The 20381-nt window shown below is 41.0% G+C and overlaps 1 protein-coding gene across 1 annotated transcript in view; it reads left to right on the forward strand.

The window, feature by feature from the left end:
• The first annotated feature begins 3248 nt into the window (after positions 1 to 3248).
• The window catches only part of FLACC1 (flagellum associated containing coiled-coil domains 1), a 42314-nt gene continuing 25181 nt past the window's right edge, over positions 3249 to 20381 (forward strand). Inside the window, exons 1-4 of the mRNA XM_047085151.1 lie at positions 3249 to 3285; positions 10271 to 10409; positions 11165 to 11239; positions 15416 to 15484. Of these exons, the coding sequence (XP_046941107.1) occupies positions 3249 to 3285; positions 10271 to 10409; positions 11165 to 11239; positions 15416 to 15484 (320 nt within the window). The remainder of the gene's footprint in view (positions 3286 to 10270; positions 10410 to 11164; positions 11240 to 15415; positions 15485 to 20381) is intronic.

Below are 20381 nucleotides of genomic sequence, written 5' to 3' on the forward strand. Positions count from 1 at the left end.
ATGAACCTTTTTCTTTCATTCAAATGATGGTTATACACATTTGAACTATAACATAGCTTTAAGAAGTACTGTCGTAAGTGTTGGTGATATTTCTCAGGGCTCTGTTGTAGAACCTATTCTCTTCTTACACCCTTTACCTGTGTGATCTCATCCATCCCTTTCCTTTAAATCTACCCCGAAGACTCCTAAAGTGTTTCTGGCCCAGACTCTTCTTTTGAACTCCCAAATCATGGAACAAACTCTGTAATGGACATCACCACTTGAGTTTCTCCCTGGCACCTCAAACTCAACATATCCAAGCCCAAAGTCATGATCTGTTCCCTTGAGCCTGTTTATCCCCGAGACTTTCTCATCTCAATAAACTGGCACTGCCATCTACTCAATTGCTTGAGCTAAAAACCCATGAACCATCATTGCCTCCTCCTTTTTCCTGTGACATTTGATCAATCACCAAGTCTTACTTCTCCTCCCTTCTCCATCCCTACTGCAGCTCCCTCAGCCAAAGCCACCATTGTTCTCATTTGACCACTGCCACATACTCCTAACTGGTTTCCCTGCTTCCTGACTTGGCCTCTCCAATTGTTTCTCAACATTGCAGTCAAATTGATATTTCTAATATGCAACACTAATCAAATCCCTTCTGTGACTAAAATTGTTGTCTGACTCATTAGAAGTCCCTGCTGTACACTTCCACTGCATCTGGTGAGGCCCTTAAGTTTCATTGTGCTTTTATTGAATTTATTATCTGCTTTCCCATTAGTCTCTAAGCTCTGTGGGCACACAAACTGAATATATCCCCACACCTTACAACAGTACCTGGCACACAGTAGATAATAAATGTGAAGTCAAATGAATGGATGAATGTATAACAATGTTTTGTAAACTATGGGTTGTGACCTAACAGTGGATCATGAAATCAATCAAATGGATTTATAATGAGCTTTCATTTTAAATTGAAGAAAAAAATAGATGAGAATAGCATGTAATAAAGGTACTATTTCATGCAACTTTTTATCATAAAATGTAAAATATATTTCTTATAGTGAATTGCAGTAGAATAAAAATGAAAGCCCCTGGTCTATCATAAGCAGGCATATTTCTTTCTTATAATGAGAAAAAGCAGCTTTTCTGCTTAGGAAAACTTAAGGGGGAAAAATTTCGAACTCCTTGGCAACTGAAAAGGATTCCTGCCCTAGGGGATTTATACTTTCACAGATTTCAAAGCCTGAAATTCAAAGAAGAAACTGCCTACTTCAGAGTTTTAGGTTTCTGTAAGCAAATGACAGAAGAACATAAAATCCTCCTCCTGTCTGGCAACTACTGCCATAGGCCAATTAAGTTTAGGAGTGCAGTTTAATTCTATTTCCTCTGAAAGTATATCTTTTTTTTTTTTTAATAGGTTAAGCGTCCTACTTTTTTTTCTTTTTCTTTTTTTAACGTTTATTGAGAAACAGAGAGGGACAGAGCATGAGCATGGGAGGGGCAGAGAGAAGGTGAGACACAGAATCTGAAGCAGGCTCCACGCTCTGAGCTATCAGCACATATCCCGACATGGGGCTTGAACTCACAAACTGCGAGATCATGACCTGAGCCTAAGTCAGACGCTTAACCGACTGAGCCACCCAGGTGCCCCCCTCTGAAAGTATATCTGAAGCATATTTTGTCTTGTGTCTTAGAGAATTTGTTAGCTGGCTGCTTCTCCAGCCTTCTTTTTAAGAGCTGAGTGCTTGAGCCAATGAGGTGCTGCCATTCTGTTTCCATAGCAATAAAAGAAACAAACCTTCACCTGCCATCTCCCAAGGACAAATCTCACAACTCAAGGCCCAAGTCAAGAGAGTCTGAATGAAAGGTTGACTTTCTCCTCTAGTTTGACTTTCATGGCAATACTGAAAGATTCAAACCGGACTGTCTTTAGAAAGAAAATTTGTGCTGACGCCCGTTCAGCCTTTGTAAAAGCCTTTGACTGAATTCACTGCAAGTCTGTCTGTCTGCCCTACACGTACTGCGGATTTTCTGTTTCGGCATTTCAATCACTTGGAACAACCAAAGTCTCAAGTTCTGGAACTTCTGGATTTCATCTAAAATGAATGCTAATTTTATGTCGATGAGAAACAGTTTCTCTATAAAATTGTGATGTCTTTAAGACTCTTGACTTGGAAAAGGACCACATGGGAGAAACAAATCTTTGAGAAGTTCCAGGTAAGCTCTTTGGAAAAGTCGTTTTATGTACTTTCTGTGTCTGGTTATTAGCACTAACCAGTGACCTTTCTGAAAGCTCAGCTGGCTCACTGGTGACTACAGTGTCACCAATTGACACATTCAGTCCCCTGAGCCTTGGGTAAAATCATCAAGGAGAAATACAGGAAAGGAAAAGAATAGGCAGAAAGAATCCTACATCACACATGGGTGTGCCTGCATAGATACACACACACACACACACACACACACACACCCCTCTATAGTCTTAAAACCTTACAACGCAACATCAAGCCACTTGTGGATACAGTAGATCTACGTATGCTGATACGGAAATAGCTACTAGATATCCTGTTATGTAAAAAGAGCAAATACATGGTGTAGTATATAAAGTATACCTCTGATTTATGTAAAAATTTTTTGAGATTTTATGTATAATATATTTATGTACATATATATTCATATTCATAGAACTTTTCTGGAAGTATACGCCTCAAAAAAGCCTGTTAACAGTGGTTTCCTTGTGGGAGAGTACTGGAAGTAGAGGGCTGATGTTTAGCTGGTATGTAGTCATTGAAATATTAAAATACTGCCATACTGGTTATATATACAGTTGAGCCTTGAACAATGCCAGGGGATAGGGGCACTGACCCCCATGCAGTCAAAAATCCTGGTATAACTTTTGATTCCTCAAAAACATTACTAACAGCCTACTGTTGACCAGAAGCTTTACCCATAACATACGGTCAATTAAGATATATTTTTATCTTATATGTATTATATACTGTAGTCTTACTTTAATACCTAACTTTCTCTTAATTTGTTTTGGTATCCTAGGCTACATGGTTCAGCTGCAAGTTTTTTCAAATTGTCACAAATCTCCAAAAGATTTTCCAATATATTTATTGGAAAAAATCAGCGTATAAGTGGACCTGCACAGTTCAAACTGTTTTTATTCAAGGATCAACTATATACATTTTCCAAGCCATTCAAATGTCCTCCTTGCCACCTTGGTTGCTCCAGCTCCTCCTCTGGTACCCCCAGACCTCCTCATGATTAGGCAACTAAAGGTTAATGCCTGGCACAAGGGTAGGAGTGGAGTGCTGCAGGACCCTGTTCCAGCCCTATAGCCATGCCTTTTTTGATTGTTCAATAGCCATGTCTATACTAGTTGTTAAATATTTTGAATATTTATCCCTATAAGTGTTTGGAAGGAGAGGCCTGTACTTTTTAAAAGCAAAAGAATATACACCAAGGCATTGTTTACGATAGAAAAAAAAAAAGGCAACACCCAAATGTTCATCAATACAAAACTGGCTAAAAATATAAATGGATATGTTTGTAGGATAGAAATTCACACAACCATAATGATATAGAAATACATCTTAGACTTGTTTTATAGATTTGCCTTAAGTATAATTTGAATTATGGATTTGTTTTAAATTTGTTTAAAAATAATATGTTATTAGAGGAATGGACTGAGTATAAATGAGTGAGATTAGCCATAAATTGCTAATTTATGATGGATGATGGGTGAGTTCATTATACTGTTTTCTCTACTTTTGTGCATTTAAAAAATTTCTCCACAGTAAACTTCAGTTTAAAAAAATGACAATATGTCAGGGTGCCTGTGTGACTCAATCAGTTAAGAGTCCAACTCTTGGTTTTGGCTCAGGTCATGATCTCACAGTTTGTGAGTTCAAGCTCCCCACCAGGCTCTGTGCTAGCAGTGTGGAACCTGCTTGAGATTCTCTTTTTTTTTTTTTTTTTTTCTCTCTCTCTCCCTCCCCTGCTTTCTCTCTCTCACACACAAAAATAAACATTTTTTTAAATCTATAAAAAAAGATATATCCACAGTTATTGACATTAAAAGAAGTTCATGCATATATAGAATGCATGTATAGTTTTTCCCATTATTTAAGTCTGTTTCTTTAGTCTAGAGAGAATTCTAGAAGTTATTAACCAAAATATTTTCAGTGGTCATCTCTAGGTGTTAGTACTTCAGATAATTTTTGCTCCCTTAGGCTTTCCTGTATTATGATTTTCTTTACAGTAAGCCCATTTCAATTTAACACACACACACAAATAAACCTATTATCTCCAAATATTAGGGATAAAAGCTTCAGTATACAAAAAATCACTAGGGTTTATAATATTCCTAAACTCAGTTACCAGGTTTTTTTTTTTTTTTAATTTTTTTTTTCAACGTTTATTTATTTTTGGGACAGAGAGAGACAGAGCATGAACGGGGGAGGGGCAGAGAGAGAGGCAGACACAGAATCGGAAACAGGCTCCAGGCTCCGAGCCATCAGCCCAGAGCCTGATGCGGGGCTCGAACTCACGGACCGCGAGATCGTGACCTGGCTGAAGTCGGACGCTTAACCGACTGCACCACCCAGGCGCCCCGCAGGTTTTGAGAACCTAATGTGTACGAGACAGTGTGCCAAGAGCTTTTCTGACATGGCCTCATTTCTTGTGCATGACAGCCCAGTGAGGCATGAACTTCCATGTCCCCATTTTGCAAATGAGACTGAGACTCAGAAAAGTAAAAGTAAATGTCTTGAGGTCCCACAGGCAGTGGAGCAGAGGAGCTGTTATGCAAAATCATGCCCACCTGACTCAAAAACACAAGGAAAATTTTAGTAAAGGATGTTGAGGGGGCGCTTGGGTGGCTCAGTTGGTTAAGCATCCAACTCTTGATTTTGGCTCAGGTCAGGATCTCACGGTTTGTGAATTCAAGCCCCATGTCGGAGCCTGTTTGGAATTCTTTCTCTCCCTCTTTCCTTCCCCCATTTGCTCTCTCTCTCTCTCTCTCTCAAAATGAATAAACTTTAAAATAAAAAACAAATTAACAAAATTGGGAAGGGAGAAAAAAACATAATCCTGATATTCTAGCCCAATTTTCACTTTTTATTATTTTCTAGCTTTTGTACATATAGGTACATACTTGTATGTAATTGTATCCATTGCATATATACCACTTAATATCTTTGTTCTTAAGCATTTCTTCACGTTCTTACAGGCTTTAATCAGTTAAAATCTGTGTAAAACTCCATTACTCTTCAATAATTTACCAATCATTTTGTTTTTTTAATTCTAATTTTTAATATTATCCATAATATTGTAAAAGTGATTACATTTTTGCAGTTTATCTGTGGATCTCCTTTCTCCTTGTTGACTCGGTCCCTGTGGTTACAGCCACTCAGTTTATTAGGCAACAAATATTTATCAAGTACCCATTGTGGACAAGTCACTTTGCCAGGCTCCATGGGGACACAGAGAATGACATAGTGGAGTCCTGCCCTTCAAGAACCATACAGTCCGGTTGGGCAGGAAAGAAATTGAATAAAGAAGGCAGTTGCTGGGAGCTGGCCTCCTCAGACTCTCACTTCCTGTGCCAGGAACTCCCGCTAAGTCCTCCAAGTTCACGATTGGCCCCTGTCCTCGCAGAAAGCAGATACAAGGTCCAAAGCACCTCTTGCTCTCGCTGCCTCCTCCTTTCAGACTCTCCCCTGAATCCTAGCCCCTGTGGCATCATCTTCTTGGCTAGGGCGCTCCACCCCAACTGCTTCCCTGACCCTGTCTCCCTGAGATCTCCTGACTAGGTCCCCATGCACAGCAGAATGCAAACAGTTACATATGGTAGCCTTGTCATCTGGTCTTTAGGCTTTCACTGTTTACCCAGTCTCTTGGCCTCCTTTCTAGGAGGCCTCCTTTCTAGCCCTGACCTTAGTGCCACCAAGCACCAGGACCCAGTCCGTCCTGTACCTGCCTCCACCTGCACATCCTGTCTTTCTTCCAAGGCGAAGTCTCTGCACAGCTCACTCAGCTCCCTTTCTTTTTTTTTTTTTAACTTGTTTTATTTTTTATTTTTTTTAAATTTACACCCAAATTAGTTAGCATATAGTGCAACAATGATTTCAGGAGTAGATACCTTAGTCCCCCTTACCCATTTAGCCCACTTCCCCTCCCACAACCCCTCCAGTAACCCTCAGTTTGTTCTCCATATTTATGAGTCTCTTATGTTTTGTACCCCTCCCTGTTTTTATATTATTTTTGTTTCCCTTCCCTTATGTTCATCTGTTGAGTGAAGTCATATGATTTTTGTCTTTCTCTGACTGACTAATTTCACTTAGTGTAATATCCTCCAGTTCCATCCACGTAGTTGCAAATGGCAAGATTTCATTCTTTTTGATTGCCGAGTAATATTCCATTGCATATATATACCACATCTTCTTTATCCATTCATCCCTCAATGGACATTTGGGCTCTTTCCATACTTTGGCTATTGTTGATAGTGCTGCTATAAACATGGGGGTGCATTTGTCCCTTCAAAACAGCACACCTGTATCCCTTGGATAAATGCCTAGTAGTGCAATTGCTGGGTCACAGGGGAGTTCTATTTTTAGTTTTTTGAGGAACCTCCATACTGTTTTCCGGAGTGGCTGCACCAGCTTACATACCCAACTTAGCTCCCTTTCTAATGGCTACCCTCCTGACCACAAGTTCCCTAAGGGCACAGTACAAGTGTTAAATATTCCCCAGCATCTAGCACAGTGCTCACAGCAAGTGTCTGTAAGTATTTTTGTTGTTAAATAAGCATTTACAGGTGGCCCAGGAATCACTTCATCTCTTTGAGTTTCAATTTCCTCATCTGTATAATGGACTCAAGTTATGATTCCCTTTAGCTCTAAAATCATTAGGCCATATAACCGGGTTTCTCAAGTATCAGTCATGTTACAGAAAAACATTTGTTTCATTTTTCAGTTGATTCTTAAGCAAATTTATTCTAGTATACTATTGGAAACCAGTCACTGACTTGGAAATTTGAGTGAACTCTGCTATCATTGTAATCCTTCCATTGGTCTCTTGGTTCTCCTAACATTTTTTGTCATTGGCTTTTATTTTTTATCAAATAATCCACTGATAACATTTAAAATTTAAATTGTGTTCCAAGTTTATTAATGAAAAGTTAGGGGCGCCTGGGTGGCTCAGTCGGTTAAGCGTCCGACTTCAGCTCAGGTCACGATCTCACGGTCCGTGAGTTCGAGCCCCGCGTCGGGCTCTGGGCTGATGATGGCCCAGAGCCTGGAGCCTGCTTCCGATTCTGTGTCTCCCTCTCTCTCTGACCCTCCCCCGTTCATGCTCTGCCTCTCTCTGTCTCAAAAATAAATAAACGTTAAAAAAAAATTAAAAAAAAGAAAAGTTAGAGTTTCTGCCACCACCCCCCTGCCCCTCACTTCTCAGTTCTACTCTTCATCATGCTCCTTAGTGGCAACTATTTTCAGCTCTTGTAACTATTTCTTTTGGAATTTAATGTCTGAATAATTGCCTTCACCCCATTTGTTAATTTTTCAGCTTTAGACATTGTCTGTTGACTTCCAGGTGTGGTAGATGAGGTTTTAGCACTTATATATCCTTCCTCCATTCCCTCCTCTGCTCTTCCAATTTAGTCACAATTAACTTTTTTAAAAGTAATTATCAAGTGTTTATATTAATATATATGAGAGTGTACCTTACTATAACTATGTTTACTTTCTCACATAATATTTTTTTAACCCAGAGTCATTATATAATTTTTATTTTCTTAGGCTTCTTTGTTTCTTCTTTTTTTTTTTTTTAATGTTCATTTATTTATTTTGAGAGAGCGGGTGAGAACATGAGCAGGGGAGGGGCAGAGAGAGTGGGAGACAGAGAATCCCAAGCAGGCTCCATTCTGAGTGCAGAGCCTGACTCCAGGCTCAATCTCACAAACTGTGAGATCATGACCTGAGCTGAAATCAAGAGTTGAACACTTAACTGACTGAGCCACCCAGGCACCCCAGGTTTCTATGTTTCTATTGGTAATATCACCTCAGTTGCTCTGTTTCCTATTACAACTGCTCTGTAACAAATTTAGTGGCTTAAAACAATAGCAATTTATTCTCTTACTAGTTCTGAAGTCAGATGTCTGAAATAGCTCTTACTGGGATAAAATCAAGGTGTTGGCAAGACTTGGTTCCTTCTGGAGGCTCTAGTAGAGAATCATTTCCTTGCCTTTTCCAGCTTCTAGAGGTGCCCACATTCCTTGGCTTGTGGCCTTTCCACGACCACTCCTACCTCCTTTTCCACCATCATATTCTCTTCTCTGACTCTTACCCTCCCTTTTATAAGGTTTATGATTACCTTGGGCCCACATAGATAATCTGGGATAATCTCCCTTCTCAAAACCATTAACTTAATCACAGCTGCAAGTCCTCTTATTGCACATATTTATAGGTTCCAGGGATGGGGGCACGGACATGTCTGGGGGGGAGGGTGCATTATCTGCCTACTACGTGCTCCAACAGATCTGCCAGAGGTCTGTCAGTGTTATCCAGTAATCCATCAGTTCCATGTCCTGAGTCTTTGGGGGCCTTCACTGTGGGAATTGGCCCCTTCTGGTTCATACCCATTTTGCAGGTGTGTAGGCTGCATCTTCCTATGGTGTGCTGATAGGGGGAGTTAGTGGGTCAAACTTGCATGGACAGCCCTTGTGCAATTCCATCTCCTTTCCCACCCTCCCTGTTCTTGTCAAATTAAACCTCTTTTAATCCTTGAATTAGGAAAAAAGCCAGTCCTTCCTCCTGTGTGTCTCCTTTGCTCTCTCAGGACTACCATACTCATAACACTTGTGACACCAGATGTGTGTGGGCTTTCCCCCCACCAAGCAATTCTCTGTAACACCAACTGGGTATCCTACAATTTACCTCAATTCTGACCCCCTCTACCTGGAGATAGCACCAGATACCACAGGTAAGTACTCAGTCCCACATGACTGCACTCACCACCCCCACCAGAGATGCCAATCGCAAATTCAGGTTGTCATCTGTGTGTCTGACCCATAAGCTAGAAATCAGAGGTTTCTGTGACCCTTCCTTGGGTTAATTAACTTACCAGAGCAGCTCACAGAACTCAGGAAAACAGTTACTTGCATTTACCAGTTTATTAAAAGATATGATAAAGGATACAGATGAGCAGCCAGATGAAGCAATACATATGGTGAGGTCTGGGAGGGTCCTGAGCATAGGAGCTTCTGTCCTCATGGAGTCAGGGTGTGTCATCCCCCTGAGTGTGGATGTCTTTGCCAACCCCAAATTCACTGAATCCCATACTGCTGGGAGTTTTATGGAGGCTTCCTCATGGTATGATCAGTTATTAACTCCATTTCCAGCCCCTCTCCCCTCCTGGGAAGATGGGGCAGGGGCTGAGGCTGATATCTCCAAGTTTTTAAACATGTCTTGGTTTTTCTGGTGACCAGCCTCCATCCCAGAGCCCACCCACAGTTGCCTCATTAGAACAGCAGATGTTCCTAGTGCTCTTATCACTTAGGGATTCACAAGGTTTTCAGGAGCCCTGTATCAGGAACTGGGGGCAGAGACTAATATATTTTTTCTACTCTCACAATCTTGTACTATCATTTTTGTGGGGTTCTGGAAAATAAAATAAACAAATGTGGTCAAGTTTCCATGTTTATCTGATAGTTGTCTTTCACGCAGACCTTTGTAATAGGGATTTTTTTGGTTTTGTTTTCATGGAGCTAAGAAGGAAGGATTTTGATCTATAATTCGGGCAGGTGAACAGGGATGAGAAATTGAGACATTCACTTGCACTGTAATTTGAGTGACAGAGTTAATTTTTCAGGAAGTTCTGTGCAAGATCTACTGTAGGGATTTCTCCTCATTTCAGTGAGAGCTAATGTGGCCTGATGGAAGAAGGGCCTAGGAGATTTTTGCTACCCCTGTGATCATTCTGAACCTCAGTATCCTCATCTGTAAAATTGAGATAACAATAATTGATCACTTATTGTGTGCTTGGATCACAGTATGCACTCAATGGTGACAAATTTTAAACCGCTTTCAAGTCAAGTCCACTGGGTGCCAAGGAGTGAGATGTTATTCTATAGTCAAGACCCTGCACCAGATCAACAGCTCCCAGAATTTACCATGTGTGCTTTGGGCTTTTGCTGGGTATTTCCTAATTTGTCTCTTAAGTATCATTGCTTTGACTCTGAATGGTGTTACTTTCTCTGATGTTACTTTCCCACTTCAATCAGGACCTCCTGATCTAGCAGCTCCTGCCATGTACCCCAACCCTCTCATCTACTGTACCTGCTGGGACCCTTGGAACTTGGGACCACGGAAGCTAATCAAGACCCCTCAGCCACCAAGAAAGACCTCCACAGGGAAGCCCAAGTAAGGATTATATATGGATGGAGTAGAACAAGGGCCCTTGAATTCCATTTGCAGCCTTCTTTCTCTTCAATATATCCAAATAGTCAACTAGGCAACAAAATCCCAAGAAGGCCAGAAAGCCTAGCTTTACACAGCTTTCCCAGCCAGCCTGTTGGCAGCACATTGCTCTTGCCAGTCCTGCTTAGACTCAGTGTCATTTTAAATGAGGAAGTCTCAGGGGTGCCTGGGTGGCTCACTTGTTTAAGCATCCAACTCTTGATTTTGGCTCAGGTCATGGTCTCACAGTTTGTGGGTTTGAGCCCCACATTGGACTCTGTGCTGACAGTATGGAGCCTGCTTGGAATTCTCTCTCTCTCTCCATCTCTCTCTGCCCCTTCCTGCACCTCTCGAAAGAAAGAAAGAAAGAAAAAGAAAGAAAGAAAGAAATGAATAATAAAAATAAATGAGAATATCTCAGAGTTTGTGCAGCAGGGAAAGGTCAGCTTCCAAAGAAAGGACCTGATAGCCCCCCTCGGGAGAAAAAGAGCTTTGGGCTCTGGGGGACAAGCTGCCAATCCAGGGTCCCCTGGGAAATGAACCTTCTCAAGTCTTCTTCTAGAGACTCCCCAAGACCTTCCTGACTTTAAAGATTTCAGCAGTCAGAGCATGTATTCCCATTTTGGGGTCATGATGGGCATCTACCTAATCTGGGAATGCTAAAACAGGTTTCTGAATTTCTAATTTTCTCTTTTTTGTTATCTATTTTGCATTTTCAGGCTAACTCCTCTTCCTTCAGCTGCAAAAAAACAAAATTGTGTCCAACCCACAGCAAAACCTGTTGTTGCCCCAAAGTAAGTATTTTTATGTTCATGGGGAAGGAATTACCAGAACCTACAATGATTTCCCCCAAACCTCAGATCCTGCATGCAAATTGTGTGGTGCTCTGCACCCACTTTCAAAGTCACAACAAATAAGCTCTCAATTAGGGGTGCCCCTGACAGCCACTATTTCCTGCCCTAAAAGGGAACAATACATGATGCATGTCATAGGCAAAGAGCCTTGGGGAAACTCCCAGGCATTTATGGTGGTGGCTTACCTTTTTACTGATTACTGTTCTATGTCTAAGGTTTTTGGTAGATGGCAGCTCTATTTTTATTCATAAATTAAATTTTTATCCATATTTTGTTAAGCTTAGAAGTATAACTTAGTCTAGGCATGTATCTGTGTATTCAATTTATTTGGAAAATATTTATTGAGCCCCTACTATTTGTTTGGCATTATTTCAGGTGCCAGGAGACAGCAGTGAACATAGAAGAGTCCCTGCTCCAGAGCTTACATTCTAGGGGGGAAATGACCATAAAGAAGTTAATACATCCCAGTGCATCCCAGTGCTATGTAGAATATAACACAGGCAAAGGGAGGAGGGGATAGTGAAGGCAGGGTTGTTATTTTCTATGGGTATTTCAGGGAAAATCCTTATGTAAAGGGGGCAGCAGGAGACTGCTGATATCTGAGACTAGCACTCCTGGTAGAGGGAACAGCAAATACAAATTCCCCCTGAGTGGGAACCTGCTTGGCACATTTGGTCTTTTCCAGGAAAGCAAAGAGGCCCATGTGGCAGGAGTGGAGGATGTGAGCAGAGAATGGGGAGAGGTGAGGTCAGAGAAGTAGCAGAGATGATGAATGTAGTTGGCAGAATAATGGCCCCCCAAAGATACATCCTAATCCCTGGAAACTATGATTCTGTTCTATTACTCATCAAGGGGGAATTAAGGTTGTAGATAGAATTATGCTTGCTAATCAGGGGACGTTGAGATGGATAGATCATCCTGAATTATTGGATGGGCCCAGTGTAATCACAAAGGTCCTTATTCATGAAAGAAGAGATGTGACAATTGAAGCTGAGTGATACAGTTGTTGGCTTTGATGGAGAAAAAAATGCCGCTACAAACACAGGAAGCTTCTAGGAACAGGAAAGTCAAGAAAACAGATTTTCCTGTGGAGCCTCCAGGAGGAATATCACCCTGCCAACACCTTAATTTTTTAGCTCAGTGAGACCCATTCCAGACTTTGACCTCTAGAACTGTAAGATAATGAGTTGGTTTTGTGTTAAGCCACTGAGCTTGTAGTAATTCGTTACAGCAGCAATAGGAAACTCATACAGTAAAGCTTCCTACCAGTATAAGGACTTTGGCTTTTACTTTCAAAGACACAGCCTATAGGGCTGCCATAACAAAACAAACAAACAAACAACAACAACAAAAAAAAACAGAAAAAAACACAGACACTGTGGCTTAAGCAACAGAAATTTATTTTCTCACAGTACTAGAGACTAAAATTCAAGACCAAGGTGCCCACAGTGTTGGTTTCCTCTCAGGACTCTCTCCCTTGCTTGCAGATGGCCACCTACTTTCTGCTCCTTCACATGGTCTTTTCTTTGTGTATGCACATCCCTGGTGTCTCTCTGTGTGTCCTATCTCTCTTATAAGTACACCAGTAAGGTTGGATTAGTGCCCACCATAATGGCCTCATTTTAACTTAATCCCCCTGTAAGGCTCTGTCTTCAATACTGTCACATTCTGAGGTACTGGGAGTTAGGGCTTCAACATATAAATGTTGGGGGGACACAGTTTAGCCCATAAGAGATGGGAAGCCATCAGAGGGTTCTGAGAAGAGTGACATGATCCAACTTGCATTTGGAAATGACTAATCTTTTTTTTTTAATTTTTTAATGTTTATTTATTTATTTTGAGAGAGAGAGAGAGCATGAGCAGGGGAGGGACAGAGAAAGGAGAGAGAGAGAACCCAAGTAGGTTTCACGCTGTCAGCACAGAGCCCTGTGCTGGGCTCGATCCCACAAACTGTGAGATCATGACCTGAGCCAAAATCAAGAGTCAGATGCTTAACCAACTGAGCCACCTGACCCTGCAAAAGGATGAATCTGGCTACTGCATTGAGAATGGACTACGGTGACCAAGGGTAGAAGCAGAGTCCAGTTAAGATGTAATCGTAAGGATCCAAGCAAGAGAAGATGGTGCTTTGACCTGGTAGAAATAGCAGAGGTGGTGAGGAGTGGTCCCATTGGGGATATATTCTGAAGGTAGAAACCGGTAGGATCTGCTAATGGGTTGGGTGTTAAGTATGAGAACAAAACAAAAGAGGGGTCAAGGATGACTTCAAGATTTGGAGCTGAGCAACAGGAAGGATGGAATTTCCATTTTCTGCGATTGGGGCAGACTATGCGGGGAGGTACACATTTGTCAGGAGCTGAGCATAGGAAGTTCAAGATGCTTCTTACTATCAAGTGGCAATGTCAAGTAAGCAGTTGGATAAGTGGGTCTGAGAGAGAGCTCTGGGCTGCAGATATACATTTGACAGTCGTTGGCATATACATGATACTTAGAGCCCTCAGATCAGATGAGATCTCCAAGACAGGGAGTAGAGCCAGAGGTAGGAAGAGGTGGGAGAACGGAGACCCAGAGCACTCCAATGTTGAGAGGTTGGAGAAACCCCGAAAAGGAGAATGACAGGGAGTGGTCAGTGAGGTAGATGACAAATCATCTACCTGGTATCCTGGAAGGAAAATGACAAAAATGTTCCAAGAAGGAGGATTCTAATTATCTGTGTCAACAACTGCTGATAAGTAATTAGATGAGGGCCAAGAAATACTGTTGAGTTCAAGTGGCCTGTGGGTCATCAGTGACATGAAGAGCATTGTGTCAATGGTAGTGGTGATAAAGCCTGATTGGAGTGGGATCCATTCATAACAAGGGATCTGTTGAATGGCTGTGTAGGTGAAACAGGTCCTTAGTGCCTGCCTTCTGTGTGACAGCACACTGCTGGCATGATCACACCTGTGGGTCTTATCTGACCCATATTAATGGTCAAGCTCAAGGTCTCAGTCTCCCAGTACCTGTTATTGGGAGCAACATCACTCACACCACAGCTCCACTCTGCCCGCCAATTAGCCCCTGCTAACACTGTCCTAGTCTTTTGCAATATGGTGAGGAACACTTTGTGGGTACTTTTATTATTTTTTTTATTTTTATTTTTTTTAATGTTTATTTATTTTTGAGAAAGTGCTAACAGGAAAGGGGCAGAGAGAGAGAGAGAGACAGAGACAGAATCTGAATTAGGCTCCAGGCTCTGAGCTGTTAGCACACAGCCTGATGCAGGGCTTGAACTCACGAACCATGAGATCATGACCTGAGCCAAAGTCGGACGCTGAACCTACTGAGCCACCTGGGGCCCCTACAATTCAAAGACCTGTTCATTGTATTTATAACTTTCCAGTGAGACCCTACTGGGACTCCACATCACCCAGTCTCTATGTCCTATTGAGTCAGCACTGACTGAGGCTGGGAAACGGAGCAGCTGGGATGGCCTCACCATCAGGAAGGGGCTCGGGTAGATACTGATATGACCCACAAATGGGGACGTGAAGAATCTGTTCACCAGCCAACTGTTAACTTGGGCCTCCAGTCACAAACATACGGCCTCTGTGAATTACATCCTTTTTGTGAATCCTCTTATTCTTTTGCAAACATACAATGTACTTTTTGTTATTTCGAAAGTCTTAATTCTTAAATATGAACTACAACATAACTGTTTTAACCATGTTTGGGTAACTTTTTTTTTTTTTAATTTCTCAGAAGCCTTGAAAAATGGCAGTAGGCCCAGTGCTCTCAACTGTCCTGGGAGACACAGTTGGCAAATTGCTTTATCTGCAATTCTTTGTAGCACTTAACTTTTTCTTCTTCTAATTTCAGTATTTATGCGCCTCTATTTTTCTCTTCTTTAATAAAAAGCATCACATCTCATTCCATTTCTCTTAGTATGGAGCACTGTGGTTTGCATCCATTAACCACTCATTGAATTCATTAAATGAGAAAATGTGAAGTGCTTTGACTGACATCAATGAAGTATCAAACTTTGGTTAGTGTAATCAGAGTAATCTGAGTAGGTTGACAAGGGAAAAAGGAGTCAAGGAGAATCATTCTGGATCAACCATACCTTTTACTTTTCAGAGTGAGAAATACAATTACAACAAAATTAGTACGCAGGAGCTGCAGTCTGACCCTTGGAGCAGTTCAGAGGTGAATGCAGTACTGTGGAAGGTCTCCATTTGCTCAACGAGATCTACGAAGAACAAAAAAAGACATAAGCTTAAATCCATCTCCAGCTTTTTTTTTCAATATATGAAATTTATTGTCAAGATGGTTTCCATACAACACCCAGTGCCCATCCCAAAATGTGCCCTCCCCAATACCCATCACCCACCCTCTCCTCCCTCCCACCACCCATCAACCCTCAGTTCTCAGTTTTTAAGAGTCTCTTATGCTTTGGCTCTCTCCCACTCTTACCTCTTTTTTTTTTTTCCTTCCCCTCCCCCATGGGTTTCTGTCAAGTTTCTCAGGATCCACATAAGAGTGAAATCATATGGTATCTGTCTTTCTCTGCATGGCTTATTTCACTTAGCATCACACTCTCCAGTTCCATCCACGTTGCTACAAAGGGCCATATTTCGTTCTTTCTCATTGCCCTGTAGTACTCCATTGTGTATATAAACCACAATTTCTTTATCCATTCATCAGTTGATGGACATTTAGGCTCTTTCCATCATTTGGCTATTGTTGAGAGTGCTGCTATAAACATTGGGGTACAAGTGCCCCTATGCATCAGTACTCCTGTATCCCTTGGGTAAATTCGAGCAGTGCTATTGCTGGGTCATAGGGTAGGTCCATTTTTAATTTTCTGAGGAACCTCCACACTGTTTTCCAGAGTGGCTGCACCAATTTGCATTCCCACCAACAGTGCACGAGGGTTCCCATTTCTCCACATCCTCTCCAGCATCTATAGTCTCCTGATTTGTTCATTTTGGCCACTCTGACTGGCGTGAGGTGATATCTGAGTGTGGTTTTGATTTGTATTTCCCTGATAAGGAGTGACGTTGAGCATCTTTTCATGTGCCTGCTGGCCATCCGGATGTCTTCTTTACAGAAGTGTCTATTCATGTTTTCTGCCCATTTCTTCACTGGGTTATTTGTTTTTCGGGTGTGGAGTTTGGTGAGCTCTTTATAGATTTTGGATACTAGCCCTTTGTCCGATATGTCATTTGCAAATATCTTTTCCCATTCCGTTGGTTGCCTTTTAGTTTCGTTGGTTGTTTCCTTTGCTGTGCAGAAGCTTTTTATCTTCATAAGGTCCCAGTAATTCATTTCTTCTTTTAATTCCCTTGCCTTTGGGGATGTGTCGAGTAAGAGATTGCTACAGCTGAGGTCAGAGAGGTCTTTTCCTGCTTTCTCCTCTAGGGTTTTGATGGTTTCCTGTCTCACATTCAGGTCCTTTATCCATTTTGAGTTTATTTGTGTGAATGGTGTGCGAAAGTGGTCTAGTTTCAACCTTCTGCATGTTGCTGTCCAGTTCTCCCAGCACCATTTGTTAAAGAGGCTGTCTTTTTTCCATTGGATGTTCTTTCCTGCTTTGTCAAAGATGAGTTGGCCATACGTTTGTGGGTCTAGTTCTGGGGTTTCTATTCTCTTCCATTGGTCTATGTGTCTGTTTTTGTGCCAATACCATGCTGTCTTGATGATGACAGCTTTGTAGTAGAGGCGAAAGTCTGGGATTGTGATGCCTCCTGCTTTGGTCTTCTTCTTCAAAATTACTTTGGCTATTTGGGGCCTTTTGTGGTTCCATATGAATTTTAGGATTGCTTGTTCTAGTTTCGAGAAGAATGCTGGTGCAATTTTGATTGGGATTGCATTGAATGTATAGATAGCTTTGGGTAGTATTGACATTTTGACAATATTTATTCTTCCAATCCATGAGCAGGGAATGTATTTCCATTTCTTTATATCTTCTTCAATTACCTTCATAAGTTTTCTATAGTTTTCAGCATACAGATCTTTTACATCTTTGGTTAGATTTATTCCTAGGTATTTTATGCTTCTTGGTGCAATTGTGAATGGGATCAATTTCTTTATTTGTCTTTCTGTTGCTTCATTGTTAGTGTATAAGAATGCAACTGATTTCTGTACATTGATTTTGTATCCTGCAACTTTGCTAAATTCATGTGTCAGTTCTAGCAGACTTTTGGTGGAGTCTATCAGATTTTCCATGTATAATATCATGTCATCTGCAAAAAGCGAAAGCTTGACTTCATCTTTGCCAATTTTGATGCCTTTGATTTCCTTTTGTTGTCTGATTGCTGATGCTAGAACTTCCAACACTATGTTAAACAACAGCGGTGAGAGTGGGCATCCCTGTCGTGTTCCTGATCTCAGGGAAAAAGCTCTCAGTTTTTTCCCATTGAGGATGATGTTAGCTGTGGGCTTTTCATAAATGGCTTTTATGATCTTTAAGAATGTTCCCTCTATCCCGACTTTCTCAAGGGTTTTTATTAAGAAACGGTGCTGAATTTTGTCAAAGGCCTTTTCTGCATCAATTGACAGGATCATATGGTTCTTATCTTTTCTTTTATTAATATGATGTATCACGTTGATTTATTTGCGAATGTTGAACCAGCCCTGCATCCCAGGAATGAATCCCACTTGATCATGGTGAATAATTCCTTTTATATGCTGTTGAATTCGATTTGCTAGTATCTTGTTGAGAATTTTTGCATCCATAGTCATCAGGGATATTGGTCTGTAGTTCTCTTTTTTTTTACTGGGTCTCTGTCTGGCTTGGGAATCAAAGTAATACTGGCTTCATAGAATGAGTCTGGAAGTGTTCCTTCCCTTTCTATTTCTTGGAATAGCTTGAGAAGGATAGGTATTATCTCTGCTTTAAACGTCTGGTAGAACTCCCCTGGGAAGCCATCTGGTCCTGGACTCTTATTTGTTGGGAGATTTTTGATAACTGATTCAATTTCTTCACTGGTTATGGGTCTGTTCAAGCTTTCTATTTCCTCCTGATTGAGTTTTGGAAGAGTGTGGGTGTTTAGGAATTTGTCCATTTCTTCCAGGTTGTCCAATTTGTTGGCATATAATTTTTCATAGTATTCCCTGATAATTGTTTGTATCTCTGAGGGATTGGTTGTAATAATTCCATTTTCATTCATGATTTTATCTATTTGGGTCATCTCCCTTTTCTTTTTGAGAAGCCTGGTTAGAGGTTTGTCAATTTTGTTTATTTTTTCAAAAAACCAACTCTTGGTTTCGTTGATCTGCTCTACAGTTTTTTTAGATTCTATATTGTTTATTTCTGCTCTGATCTTTATTATTTCTCTTCTTCTGCTGGGTTTAGGCTGCCTTTGCTGTTCTGCTTCTATTTCCTTTAGGTGTGCTGTTAGATTTTGTATTTGGGATTTTTGTTGTTTCTTGAGATAGGCCTGGATTGCAATGTATTTTCCTCTCAGGACTGCCTTCGCTGCGTCCCAAAGCGTTTGGATTGTTGTATTTTCATTTTCGTTTGTTTCCATATATTTTTTAATTTCTTCCCTAATTGCCTGGTTGACCCACTCATTCTTTAGTAGGGTGTTCTTTAACCTCCATGCTTTTGGAGGTTTTCCAGACTTTTTCCTGTGGTTGATTTCAAGCTTCATAGCATTGTGGTCTGAAAGTATGCATGGTATAATTTCAATTCTTGTATACTTATGAAGGGCTGTTTTGTAACCCAGTATATGATCTATCTTGGAGAATGTTCCATGTGCACTCAAGAAGAAAGTATATGCTGTTGCTTTGGGTTGCAGAGTTCTAAATATATCTGTCAAGTCCATCTGATCCAATGTATTATTCAGGGCCCTTGTTTCTTTATTGACCGTGTGTCTAGATGATCTATCCATTTCTATAAGTGGGGTGTTAAAGTCCCCTGCAATTACCACATTCTTATCAATAAGGTTGCTTATGTTTATGAGTAATTGTTTTATGTATTTGGGGGCTCCCATATTCAGCGCATAGACATTTATAATTGTTAGCTCTTCCTGATGGATAGACCCTGTAATTATTATATAATGCCCTTCTTCATCTCTTGTTACAGCCTTTAATTTATTTTTTTATTTTTTTTTTTAATTTTTTTTTTCAACTTTTATTTATTTTTGGGACAGAGAGAGACAGAGCATGAACAGGGGAGGGGCAGAGAGAGAGGGAGACACAGAATCAGAAACAGGCTCCAGGCTCCGAGCCATCAGCCCAGAGCCTGACGCGGGGCTCGAACTCACGGACCGCGAGATCGTGACCTGGCTGAAGTCAGACGCTTAACCGACTGCGCCACCCAGGCGCCCCACAGCCTTTAATTTAAAGTCTAGTTTGTCTGATATAAGTATGGCTACTCTAGCTTTCTTTTGGCTTCCAGTAGCATGATAAATAGTTCTCCATCCCCTCACTCTCAATCTAAAGGTGTCCTCATATCTAAAATGAGTCTCTTGTACACAGCAAATAGATGGGTCTTGTTTTTTTATCCATTCTGATACCCTATGTCTTTTGGTTGGCGCATTTAGTCCATTTACATTCAGTGTTATTATAGAAAGATACGGGTTTAGAGTCATTGTGATGTCTGTGTGTTTTATGCTTGTAGCTATGTCTCTGGTACTTTGTCTCACGGGGTCCCCCTTAGGATCTCTTGTAGGGCTGGTTTAGTGGTGACGAATTCCTTCAGTTTTTGTTTGTTTGGGAAGACCTTTATCTCTCCTTCTATTCTAAATGACAGACTTGCTGGATAAAGGATTCTCGGCTGCATATTTTTTCTGGTCATCACATTGAAGATCTCCTGCCATGCCTTTCTGGCCTGCCAAGTTTCAAAAGAGAGATCAGTCACAAGTCTTATAGGTCTCCCTTTATAAGTTAGGGCACGTTTATCCCTTGCTGCTTTCAGAATTTTCTCTTTATCTTTGTATTTTGCCAGTTTCACTATGATGTGTCATGCAGAAGATCGATTCAAGTTATGTCTGAAGGGGGTTCTCTGGGCCTCTTGGATTTCAATGCCTTTTTCCTTCCCCAGTTCAGGGAAGTTCTCAGCTATGATTTCTTCAAATACACCTTCAGCACCTTTCCC

Source organism: Lynx rufus, unplaced genomic scaffold (genome assembly GCF_022079265.1).
Source record: "Lynx rufus isolate CCGP_SWC_20201006 ecotype Redwood Valley unplaced genomic scaffold, mLynRuf1.p SCAF_2, whole genome shotgun sequence".
NCBI lineage: Eukaryota > Metazoa > Chordata > Mammalia > Carnivora > Felidae > Lynx > Lynx rufus.